The sequence below is a fragment of the Bombina bombina genome, chromosome 3, assembly GCF_027579735.1.
Source record: "Bombina bombina isolate aBomBom1 chromosome 3, aBomBom1.pri, whole genome shotgun sequence".
NCBI lineage: Eukaryota > Metazoa > Chordata > Amphibia > Anura > Bombinatoridae > Bombina > Bombina bombina.
The window spans coordinates 669682421-669696112 of record NC_069501.1 but is presented as its reverse complement, the minus strand read 5'-3'; the positions used below and the strand labels follow the sequence as shown (position 1 = coordinate 669696112).

Genomic DNA, 13692 nt, shown 5'->3' with positions numbered 1-13692 from the left:
TTATGAAAGAAAAAATGTGGGCTTCATGTCCCTTTACATAACAGAAACTGAATCTCTTATACGCAACCCCAGGATAGTGAACCTTCTCCACTAAATACAGTATACATCGGAAATTTGCTGTGAACTCAGCGTCTGTATAATTCCGGAGATTCCAAAGGCATTCTTCTCCTATGGTCCACTCCCTCTGTGCGTAGAATCCGTGCAATGCCTGCCACATGTGATCCATTGAGGATTAAAGCTTAACCTAGTATTTGCAACCAGGTAGCTTTTAATAAAACTTTTTTTTTTTTTTGCACCAGTAGTGCCAGGTTAAAAAAATAAGAGAGAAATGGATACAAATCACTACAGCAGTAATTGTATGTCTTAAAGAGAGCTATAGATAGATGTGTGTGTTTGTAAGGTAGTGTTGCATTTAAAAACAAACCAACAAAAAAACAACAACCTGGTGACGTGATAAAGTTATAGACTTAATAGAGCTTTTGGTGATTTTTTTTGCCAGTGTGTTACTTGGTTCTATAAACATCAAGGCCATTGCAAATTGCAAAATGCTGTTCTGCTTTTGTGGAGAAGAGGAATGGAAATTGCATGAAAAGCAAGCAGTGTTGGAAATGAATGTGCATTGCAATGTTATAACTAAACATTTTTGGCCAAATTACGATTGGAGCGCACATTAATACTTTTGCTTGAGCGTTAATTGCACTAGAAGTAATATTTTGCGCTTTTATTACGAGTTGAAAGTAAACTGCTTTCGCTCGTGTTTCTTAAAGCTGAAGTTAGAATATCACGCGCGAGTTCACGTATGCCTTTTATGAAAGTCAATGGAGAAAAAAGTGGAAAAATACCTAAACACTCAACTCTCGCACAAACCTGATCATATTTTATGTTGGGTTAGCGCAAATAAGAATACACGTATACAAATATATGTTCTTCACATAGCAGAATATGTTCAATTTTTTTATACATATTTCTACATATATATAATGGGATGGATGTGTGAGTATGTATGTGTGTGTACACATGCGCACACACACACACACACACACACACACACACACGTGTACGTATGTGCGTACACACAAACGCACACACTTCTAAGTTTTTTTTTTTTACCACAGATTGAGAGACAAGGGATGTGCATACTCCTTAGGTCCTATGAGTCAACTTTGTTTGTTCAAAGCATACCAAGAGAACAAGATAAATTTAGGGGGGGGAAATAAAAATGAAAGTTGTTTGCAATTATGTGCCTGATCTGATCCATGAATCTTTTGATTTTGACTGTACTGTCATTTTAATGTAATCTAGAATACATCTTTGCAAATCCTATAAGCCAGATAATTAAATAATCTAATTGCACCTTTTATATTTTTTCTATAGCAAGGCCATTAAACATGGGGGATTCGTGTGTGGATCAAGACATGTGCCATGCAGAGGACGGAAGCAGTTCCCAGGAGGAGGCCATGTTTAGTATGGCTGATATGTTTCTCTTATCTCTCATTGTTGGACTGCTAACATACTGGTTTTTCTTCCGGAAAAAGAAGGAGGAAACCGTTGAGTTCACTAAAATTCAGCCTTCCACGTGAGTGTTCCTCAGTTTTGTTTGTTTGTTTTCCCACTTGCCAGTTTAGTCAAACTGTTTGTTTTACTCAAATTCTGCTGGTGTAGCTTGAGGGGTTGTTATTATTATTTATTATTATTATTATTATTATTATTATTTTGTATTAGTTTAGTGTATTGGTTTTTGTTTTACATTTTATCCTTTGACGGAGTGTTAGTAACATTTATTTAAAAAAAAATGCATTTCCCAGTAACTTTATTATTATGCCACATGTTTCCCCAAACATACTTTAAACCCTGTGTACAGTTCAGACCTCTCTTCCCCTTGTTGCCCTGACCTATAAGCTGTGTGCTGAGTCATGTGACCTCATTAAATGCAGCAGGAACTGGGTATCTTAGTATTGGTAGTGTCAGTAATAGATGGGAAGGAGAAGGAGGTGGGAGGCATCCAATATCTCTTGGTCCTGCTCCTTGTCACTGGCTGCGGGTTCTGGCCGCAGGGTGATAGGTTTGACAACCTGTTCTTCCATCACCGGTTTGTTTCCGTTTAAACAGTACTTTGGATAACCAGGACAGAAAATTGAAAAATGTGTTGATGTTAGAGTATATGAATAAAACTGTTCATGGCAAACGCAGCCTTAGTGTATTGTTTTATTTCCAAGAATAGGCCTCATGTTATGACATGTTCCATATGTCAGACCACTGTAAAATATTGATAAATACCTTCACATTGCTTTTATTTCCTGTGTTCCCTTTATGAATGTCAGCACATTCTGTGTATGATCTTCACCTCTGACTGTACACTTATGATTAACCAGGGCATTTAAATGTTGTGACACCTTTCACCTAGCAAGGCTTTGTTGATTTGTGTAATGTGGTTTAAAGTTACCTTAGCCATCCAGGCCTGGACTTTAGTTTGTTGTAATATTGCACGCCACAATAAAAAAAATAAATATATATGTATATGTGTGTGTGTGTGTGTGTATATATGTGTGTATATATATATGTATGTAATTGGGAAGATCATTGAAGATGTTAATTTTAAAGTAATTGGGATATCAAAAGCATTTAAAAATCTGGCATTGCATGAATTTACTATTATTGTCAGAAAGAAACAGAATCATGGTCTTCAAAGTAATGTTTAAAGTGACACTGAACACACATTTTTCTTTTGCGATCGAGATAGGGCATGCAGTTTAAAGCAACTTTCTAATTTACTCCTATTATCAAGTTTTCTTCTTTCTTTTGCTATCTTTATTTGAAAAAGATGGCATCTAAGCTAAGGAGCCAGCCCATTTTTGGTTCAGACCCTGGACAGCACTTGTTTGGTGGATAAATTCACCCACCAATAATTGGCAAGAACAACCCAGGTTGTTCACCAAAAATGGGCCGGCATCTAAACTTACATTCTTGCTTTTCAAATAAAGATACCAAGAGAATGAAAAAAAATTGATAATAGGAGTAAATTAGAGCATGCAATTTTAAGCAACTTTCAATCTGAATCACGAAAGAAAAAAATTGGGTTCAGTGTCCCTTTTAATTGAACATTATACCAGCCAAGTGAAGAGCCTAGTTTTCCCATAGATTTCCTCAGCGCACATTTAGCAGCTAGCAATTCTGGTTTCTGACATGCAAATGAGGTTAACAATGGGGCAGTCCTTTTTGTTTCTTAATCCATTTTATATGCACATGCAGTGATTTTAAAAGACAGCATGGGTAGACTAGAGAATACAGTGCTGGGGAACTGGTAATTTTATTCATATAAGATGGGCATTAATGTGTTACAAGCTATCCTAGACTACTAGCTAATAGAAAGATCAACATCAATTATTTGTATGGGTATAATCTGCATGTCTGAGAAGAGCACCCTATATTAATATTGTACAAATCCAGATCTTAGTGTGGTGAGCTTTCACAAGAATAAATTTGGCTCTGAACAGAGCTAAACAGCCTCCTACTTCAGCATTTGGATCCCCACAAAAGATCTAAATTCACATATCTAATTTTTAATTAAACTGATTTTTTTATGTACAGTCTAACAATGACAGGATTTATGAGATCTATAAAGTAGTTGTTGGTGTATAATCAATATTTTGTTCTTTATAGACACTATAGACTATTTTATTGTCTTGTTTAATGTTGCTGTATGTGCTACTGCTTAATTGGCAACAATTACAATATATTTCTACTTCAGTGTTGCATGATGCCTATATAATTAAATTAATGGTATTGGTAATTAATGCCCTCACCTTTACCACAGCCAATGAGTCATATGTTTGTCTTATTGTGTAGCTTTAAATAGCACAAGTCACATGTTACAAATCCATATAGTAACGTAATTACACACTTCATGAAGAGGTGTGGCTATTGCATACATGTGACTTGAGATATATAGACAAATGATTTTGTTGAAAAAAATCTAGCATAAATACAATAACACTCTCTATACCCTGTGTTATGTATGTGTATGTATGTATATATGTGAAAAAGGTGCAGCAAAAGGTAAAATATAATCAATAAGAGAGAGTGCACTCCAATAGGAAAGTTTGTGTTTTTTTTTTTTTGTTTTGTTTTTTTTACAAATTCGTCACTATTTATTGTGAACCTTTTCGGGCCAAACTGGTCCGTCCTCAGCCAAAAAGTGAAATCAACATACAATTACCCTTCACCATACTTAAATTCTGTAACATCCGGTCTCCACACTCTTCCAGGTAGAAACGCCCTCCAGTGTGACGTCATCATCCCGGGCAACATGGGGCCAGTCACAACTAACAAATAAAACATATATCAAAATACCATAAATGACCAAGAAAAAACTGTATGCAAAACATCATCCAAAACCATATTACATTGTATTGGCTGTACCGGTCATGTAAGAGTATTGAAGGTTGTCATAGCAACTGAGCGAAACAAAATAGAAGAGCGTAATAGGCTCATTCATAACCCGGATCGTCTAATACAATACACTTTTACACAAACGTGTAACCAAGTTTCATAAATGGTGACATCAGATATGTACAATACAATACCCCAGAAAATCCCAACATCATGTGGAAACCTATGAGATACCGTAGGACTATGAACATAAAACAAAAACAAACAAGCTTGTTGTCATAGCAACCACAATTTATAAGGCAAAATTCTACCGGTGCTATCATAATATGTTCATAGTCGAACGGATATCCCTATACAGTCTAGTATCTACAAATGTATGCAATATACAAAAGGAAGTTGATTATACACTGTCCTAAGCAATCAGAGAGAGGGAGGATACTATATCCACCACCGCTGCTGAAGGCAAATACATCTGACTCCACAAACGAAAAATACACTGCAAGATAACGTGGAAATGCAAAACATCATCAAAAGAATCCTCAAAACCCATAATCCACAAACATATTACATTGTGTTCGCCGTGCCGCACAAGTGTCAGAGGTTGTCATAGCAACCGAGCGGGACACAATAGAAGAGTGTGTTAGGCTCATTCAAAACCAATCTTAGTCCGGATTGTCTAATACAATATATTCTTACCAGAGCGTAAAACTAATTTTGATAAATGGATACAAGTCATCAAATGAGTACAATACAGTAACCCTGGGGGTCTCAAAACTTATGGAACCCTGTTAGATATTGTAAGGCTATGAACACAAAGAGCAAGACAAACACACTTGTTGTCTTATCAACCGCAATTTATAAAACAAAATACTGTTGGTGCTTAAGTCATGTGTTCATAATCAAACAGATATCCCTGCCTAATGCACTAGTACCAGCAAATATATACAATAAAGATTTGTTACACTATGTATTAAAAAATCAAATCAAGAAAAGAAAGAATGTTATGTCATTCACAGCTGTCGCAAACAGGTATGCCAAGCTCCATAAAGGAACCTTGCACAACAAGCCAAATGCAACAGTGGGCACAATAATCTATAAGGTGTATAGATCAAAACGATCAAACAGAAGATGGCTCTTATTGTATAGGAGAAAAAGGAGGATTACAGGAATGCATGGGTATTCAACCCTTTGGGTGTTAGTGTTTCAAGTTTGTAGGTCCATCTGGCCTCCTTTTGAAGGAGCAATTTATTCCGATCACCCCTCTGTTGAGAGGGGGGACATGGTCAATAATAGTGTATTTTAGATCCGTCACACTATGCTGAAGTGTCTGAAAATGCCGGGCTACCGGTTGCTACGACGAGCCCTTGGTGATGGCTGTCCGAATGGCGGACCGATGGTTCGCCATGCAGGTCCTGAGGTCGTCACAAGTTTTTCCAATGTAAAAAAGCACATGGGCAGTGAAGCAAATACACAATGTGTGTTGTTGTGCACGTCAACCTATACTTGTGTTTATAACTCTTCCTCCTATATGGATGTGAAAAGGAGGGTCCGGTAATTAATCCTCCACAAGTGGTGCAACCCAAACAATGATAGACGCCTGGTTTCTTGAAAGGAAGCCAGGTGTGTTTTCTGTAACATTGCTGGGGGTCTGTTTTAACCAACATGTCTCTGAGAGATCTACCCCTCCTATATCCAATATGTGGGGGTGGCATATATGTCTGTGCTTATAATATCCCAATGTTTTCTTAGTGTAGCAGCTATTTCGCTCATCCCCTGTGTAGGTTGTGAAAAAAGTCATTTTTTGAGCATCCTTCTCACTTCTAGTTGCTGAGGGCTCCAAAAGTTGTTTACGTTGTTCTTTCAACAGATTACTCGGATAACTCCTCTCCTTGAAGCGACCCTCCATCTTAGAGAGTTGGATATCCCTATTGGACCCTTCCGTATTGTTTTGTAGGACCCTTTGTAGCTGGGACTTAGGAATTGCCTTTTTTAGTGCCGGGGGATGGCAACTAGTATAGTGTAACAGAGCATTACGGTACGTTTCTTTCCGAAAAAGGGTAGACTGAATTTTCTGGTGTCATTTTGGAGGTATCATTGGAAGTTTTCTCTTTATGCCCCCCTTGCCTTGTGATGGCTCTTTTCCTTGTGAGTTTTTTGAGCGAGTGGTTACCCCCGAGGCTTGTTGCACTATTGGATTTTGATTGGCTGTAGGCTCCCTTTCCGAGCCGGATCCAGATCCAGAGCTTTCGACTTTAGTCAGGTCTCTTGGTTTCTGGTATCTTGGGCGTCTCTTATGATGTTGATATTGTCTCTGTCTCTCCTGTCTTGTAAGTTGAAACACTAACACCCAAAGGGTTGAATACCCATTTAGATTGGCATGCATTCCTGTTATCCTCCTTTTTCTCCTATACAATGAGAGCCATCTTCTGTTTGATAGTTTTGATCGATACACCTTATAGATTATTGTGCCCACTGTTGCATTTGGCTTGTTGTGCAAAGTTCCTTTATGGAGCTTGGTATACCTGTTTGCGACAGCTGTGATTGACATAGCATTCTTTCTTTTCTTGATTTGATTTTTTCAATGCATAGTGTAACAAATCTTTATTGTATATATTTGCTGATACTAGATTAGGCAGCAATATCTGATTATGAACACATGACTTAAGCACGACAGTATTTTGTTTTATAAATTGCGTTTGATAAGACAACAAGTGTGTGTTGTCTTGCTCTTTGTGTTCATAGCCTTACAATATCTCACAGGGTTCCATAAGTTTTTGAGACCCCCAGGGTTACTGTATTGTACTCATTTGATGACTTGTTTCCATTAATGAAAATTTATTTCACGCTCTGGTAAGAATATATTGTATTAGACGATCCAGACTAAGATTGGTTTTGAATGAGCCAAACACACTCTTCTATTGTGTCCCGCTCGGTTGCTATGACAACCTCTGACACTTGTGCGGCACGGCGAACACAATGTAATATGTTTGGGGATTATGGTTTTTGATGATGTTTTTTGATGATGTTTTGCATTACAACGTTATCTTACAGTGTATTTTTCCTTTGTGGAGTCCGATGTATTTGCTTTCAGCAGCGGTGGTGGATATAGTATCCTCCCTCTCTGATTGCTTAGGACAGTGTATAATCAACTTCCTTTTGTATATTGCATACATTTGTAGATACTAGACTATATAGTGATATCCGTTCGACTATGAACATATTATGATAGCACCGGTTTAATTGTGGTTGCTATGACAACAGGCCTGTTTTTGTTTTATGTTCAAAGTCCTACGGTATCTCATAGGTTTCCACATGATGTTGGGATTTTCTGGGGTATTGTATTGTACATATCTGACGTTGTCACCATTATGATTGGTTATGAATGAGCCTATTACGCTCTTCTATTTTGTTTTGCTCGGTTGCTATGACAACCTTCAATATTCTTACATGGCCGGTACGGTATATTTTGCATAGAGTTTTTTTTTTTTTTCTTCTTCTTGGTCATTTATGGTATTTTGATACATGTTTTATTTGTTGGACATGACCGGCCCCATGTTGCCTGGGATGATGTCACACTGGAGGGCGTGTATACTCTGGAGAGCATGGAAACCGGCAGTTACAGCATTTAAGTATGGTAAAGGGTAAATGTATGTTGATTTCACTTTTTGTCTGAGGACGGACCAGTTTGGCCGAAAACGTTCACAATAAATAGTGACGAATTTGCAAAAAGTTTCCTATATAATCTATATTATAATATATTTGTTTGCAAAAGTTTAGGCACCCCTGACAATTTCCATGATTTTCATTTAAAAATAATTGGGTGTTTTGGATCAGCAATTTCTTTTTGATCTATCAAATAACTGAAGGACACAGTAATATTTCAGTAGTGAAATGAGGTGCATAAAGTTTGTCACCCCAACAGAAATATTGCATCAATTTTTAGTAGAGCCTCCTTTTCCAGAAATAACAGCCTCTAGATGCTTCCTATAGCCTGTAATGAGTGTCTGAATTATGGATGAAGGTATTTTGGACCACTCCTCCTTGCAAAAACATCAGCCCGCTTTAAATCGCCCCACAGATTTTCAATGGTATTCAGGTCTGGGGACTGGGATGGCCATTCCAGAACATTGTACTTGTTCCTCTGCATAAATGCCAGAGTAGATTTTAAGCGGTATTTTGGGTCGTTTTCTTGGTGAAATATCCAGCCCCGGCGTAACTTCAACTTTGTGACTGATTCCTCAACATTATTCTCAAGTATCTGCTAATATTGAGTGGAATCCATGCGACCCTCAACATTTACAAGATTCCCAGTACTGGCACTGGCCACACAGCCCCATATAGCATGATGGAACATCCACCAAATTTTACTGTGGGTAGCAAGTGTTTGTCTAGGCAACGCTGTGTTCTTTTGCCGCCATGCATAACGGCTCTTGTTATGACCAAATAACTTAATCTTTGTTTCATCAGTCCACAGCACCTTCTTCCAAAATGAAGCTGGCTTGTCAAAATCTGCGTTTTGCATGCCTCAAGAGACCCTGTTTGTGGCGTGTGTGCATAAAAAGGCTTCTTCCGCATCACTCTCCCATACAGCTTCTCCTTGTGCAAAGTGAGTTGAATTGTTGAAGGCCACCTTAAATACCTTGGATGGATTGGATGCACCCGTCTATAAAGTTCAAGGCTTATTTGGGCTCACCAAACCAATTGTATGTTCCAATTAACCAATGCTAGGTAGTTACAGGTATTCAAATCAACAAAATGACAAGGGTGCCCAAATTTATGCACCGCTCCTGTCTAATTTCGTTTGGATGCATATTGCACATTTTCTGTTAATCCAATAAACCTCATTTCTCTTGTTAAGTGTAGTCAGTCCACGGGTCATCCATTACTTATGGGATTATATCTCTTCCCCAACAGGAAGTTGCAAGAGGATCACCCAAGCAGAGCTGCTATATAGCTCCTCCCCTCACATGTCATATCCAGTCATTCTCTTGCAACCTAACTAAAGATAGGTCGTTGCGAGAGGTCTGTGGTGTTTTTAAACTTAGTTTATTTCTTCAATCAAAAGTTTGTTATTTTAAATGGCACCGCAGTGTGTTGTTTGTTCTCAGGCAGCATTAGAAGAAGAATCTGCCTGCGTTTTCTATGATCTTAGCAGACATAACTAAGATCCACTGGCTGTTCTCACACATTCTGAGGAGTGAGGTAACTTCAGAAAAGGGGAATAGCATGCAGGGTCCCCCTGCAAACGAGGTATGTGCAGTAAATTATTTTTCTAAGGAATGGAATTGACTGAGAAAGTACTGCTAATACCAATGTAATGTAAGTTCAGCCTTAAATGCAGTGGTAGAGACTGGTATTAGGCTGATGAGTGTGTGTACACTGAAGTATTTTTCTAGGGAATGGAATTTGACTCAGAAAATACTGTTAATACTGAAGTAATGTATGAGCCTTAACTGCAGTAAAAGCGACTGGTAGCAGGCTTATTAATAACACTTCATAGCTTTTAAAATGTATGTTCAAAACGTTTACTAGCATGTTAATCGTTTTTTGTGAGGTACTTGGTGATAAAACTTATTGGGGCATGATTTTTACCACATGGCTATCTTTGTTTTCTGCATAGAAACAGTTAACTGAGCTTCCCCACTGTTGTAATATGAGTGGGAGGGGCTTATTTTAGCGCTTTTTTGCGCAGTAAAAATTCAGTCACAATCTTCCTACTTCATCCTCCATGATCCAGGACGTCTCTAGAGAGCTCAGGGGGTCTTCAAAATTCATTTTGAGGGAGGTAATCAGTCACAGCAGACCTGTGACAGTGTGTTTGACTGTGATAAAAACGTTAATTATTAAATTGTTATCCGTTTTTGGGTATTAAGGGGTTAATCATCCTTTTGCTGGTGGGTGCAATCCTTTGCTAACTTAATACGTTTACTGTGAAAATCTGGTTGCTATAACTAATTTGGTTCATTGTTATTTCAACTGTGACAGCTTTTTGTGCTTCTTAAAGGCGCAGTAGCGTTTTTTATATTGCTTGTAAATTTATTTGAAAGTATTTTCCAAGCTTGCTAGTCTCATTGCTAGTCTGTTTAAACATGTCTGACACAGATGAATCTCTTTGTTCACTATGTTTGAAGGCCAATGTGGAGCCCCATAGAAATTTGTGTACTAAATGCATTGATGTCACTTTAAATAAAAGTCAATCTTTACATGTAAAGAAATTATCACCAGACAACGAGGGGGAAGTTATGCCGACTAACTCTCCTCACGTGTCGGTACCTTCGCCTCCCGCTCAGGAGGTGCGTGATATTGTGGCGCCAAGTACATCAGAGAGGCCCATACAAATCATGGCTACTGTTATGACAGAAGTATTATCTAAATTGCCAGAATTAAGAGGCAAGCGCGATTGCTCTGGGTTAAGGACAGAGCGCGCTGATGATGGGAGAGCCATGTCCGATACTGCGTCACAATTTGCAGAACATGAGGACGGAGAGCTTCATTCTGTGGGTGACGGATCTGATCCAGGGAGACTGGATTCAGAGATTTCTAATTTTAAATTTAAGCTTGAGAACCTCTGCGTATTGCTAGGGGAGGTATTAGCGGCTCTGAATGATTGTAACACGGTTGCAATTCCATAGAAATTATGTAGGCTGGATAGATACTATGCGGTACCGGTGTGTACTGACGTTTTTCCTATACCTAAGAGGCTTACAGAAATTATTAGCAAGGAGTGGGATAGACCCGGTGTGCCCTTTCCCCACCCTCCTATATTTAGGAAAATGTTTCCAATAGACGCCACCACACGGGACTTATGGCAGACGGTCCCTAAGGTGGAGGGAGCAGTTTCTACTTTGGCTAAGCGTACCACTATCCCGGTGGAGGATAGTTGTGCCTTTTCAGATCCAATGGATAAAAAATTAGAAGGTTACCTTAAGAAAATGTTTGTTGAACAAGGTTTTATTTTACAGCCCCTTGCATGCATTGCGCCTGTCACTGCTGCGGCGGCATTCTGGTTTGAGTTTCTGGAAGAGGCCATTCGCACAGCTCCATTGGATGAAATTATGAACAAGCTTAAAGCACTTAAGCTAGCTAACGCATTTGTTTCTGATGCCGTCGTACATTTAACCAAACTTACGGCTAAGAACTCCGGATTCGCCATCCAAGCGCGCAGAGCGCTATGGCTTAAATCCTGGTCAGCTGACGTGACTTCTAAATTGCTTAATATTCCTTTCAAAGGGCAGACCTTATTCGGGCCGGCTTGAAAGAAATTATCGCTGACATTACAGTAGGTAAGGGCCATGCTCTGCCTCATGACAGGGCCAAATCAAAGGCCAAACAGTCTAATTTTCGTGCCTTTCGTAACCTCAAGGCAGGAGCAGCATCAACTTCCTCCGCTCCAAAACAGGAAGGAGCTATTGCTCGTTACAGACAGGGCTGGAAAACTAACCAGTTCTGGAACAAGGGCAAGCAGGCCAGAAAACCTGCTGCTGCCCCTAAGACAGCATGAAGAGAGGGCCCCCTATCCGGAAACGGATCTAGTGGGGGGCAGACTTTCTCTCTTTGCCCAGGCTTGGGCAAGAGATGTCCAGGATCCCTGGGCGTTGGAGATCATATCTCAGGGATATCTTCTGGACTTCAAAGCTTCTCCTCCACAAGGGAGATTTCATCTTTCAAGGTTATCAGCAAACCGAATAAAGAAAGAGGCGTTTCTACGCTGTGTACAAGACCTCTTACTAATGGGGGTGATCCACCCAGTTCCGCGGACGGAACACGGGCAAGGATTCTATTCAAATCTTCTTGTGGTTCCCAAGAAAGAGGGAACCTTCAGACCAATCTTGGACTTAAAAATCCTAAACAAATTCCTAAGAGTTCCATCATTCAAAATGGAGTCTATTCGAACCATCCTACCCATGATCCAAGAGGGTCAGTACATGACCACAGTGGATTTAAAGGATGCCTACCTTCACATACCGATTCACAAGGATCATTATCGGTACCTAAGATTTGCCTTCCTAGACAGGCATTGCCAGTTTGTAGCTCTTCCCTTTGGGTTAGCTACGGCTCCAAGAATCTTTATAAAGGTTCTGGGCTCACTTCTGGCGGTACTAAGACCGCGAGGCATAGCGGTGGCTCCGTACCTAGACGACATTCTGATACAAGCGTCAAGTTTTCAAACTGCCAAGTCTCATACAGAGATAGTTCTGGCATTTCTGAGGTCGCATGGGTGGAAGGTGAACGTGGAAAAGAGTTCTCTATTACCACTTACAAGGGTTCCCTTCCTAGGGACTCTTATAGATTCTGTAGAGATGAGAATTTACCTGACGGAGGCCAGGTTATCAAAACTTCTAAATGCTTGCCGTGCCCTTCATTCCATTCCACACCCGTCAGTAGCTCAGTGCATGGAAGTAATCGGCTTAATGGTAGCGGCAATGGACATAGTACCATTTGCGCGCCTGCATCTCAGACCGCTGCAATTGTGCATGCTAAATCTGGATCAAGAGACCAGAGAATCTCTTCTATAGTGGCTTTCTCGGCCCCATCTGTCCAAGGGAATGACCTTTCGCAGGCCAGATTGGACGATTGTAACAACAGATGCCAGCCTTCTAGGCCTTCTAGGTTGGGGCGCAGTCTGGAATTCCCTGAAGGCTCAGGGATCGTGGACTCAGGAGGAGAAACTCCTCCCAATAAATATTCTGGAGTTAAGAGCAATATTCAATGCTCTTCTAGCTTGGCCTCAGTTAGCAACTCTGAGGTTCATCAGATTTCAGTCGGACAACATCACGACTGTGGCTTACATCAACCATCAAGAGGGAACCAGAAGTTCCCTAGCAATGTTGGAAGTCTCAAAGATAATTCGCTGGGCAGAGTCTCACTCTTGCCACCTGTCAGCGATCTACATCCCAGGCGTGGAGAACTGGGAGGCGGATTTTCTAAGTCGCCAGACTTTTCATCCGGGGGAGTGGGAACTTCATCCGGAGGTCTTTGCTCAACTGATTCATCGTTGGGGCAAACCAGATCTGGATCTCATGGCGTCTCGCCAGAACGCCAAGCTTCCTTGTTACGGATCCAGGTCCAGGGACCCGGGAGCGGTGCTGATAGATGCTCTGACAGCACCTTGGGTCTTCAACATGGCTTATGTGTTTCCACCATTTCCGATGCTTCCTCGACTGATTGCCAAGATCAAACAGGAGGGAGCATCGGTGATTCTGATAGCGCCTGCATGGCCACGCAGGACCTGGTATGCAGACCTAGTGGACATGTCGTCCTGTCCACCATGGTCTCTGCCTCTGAGGCAGGACCTTCTAATTC

The 13692-nt window shown here is 40.2% G+C and overlaps 1 protein-coding gene across 1 annotated transcript in view; it reads left to right on the top strand.

Annotated features, from left to right (window-relative positions):
* Positions 1-13692, top strand: part of LOC128653877 (NADPH--cytochrome P450 reductase) — a 134006-nt gene that overhangs the window by 16896 nt on the left and 103418 nt on the right. Inside the window, exon 2 of the mRNA XM_053707420.1 lies at positions 1375-1576. Coding sequence (XP_053563395.1) covers positions 1389-1576 — 188 coding nt within the window. The 5' untranslated portion in view covers positions 1375-1388. The remainder of the gene's footprint in view (positions 1-1374; positions 1577-13692) is intronic.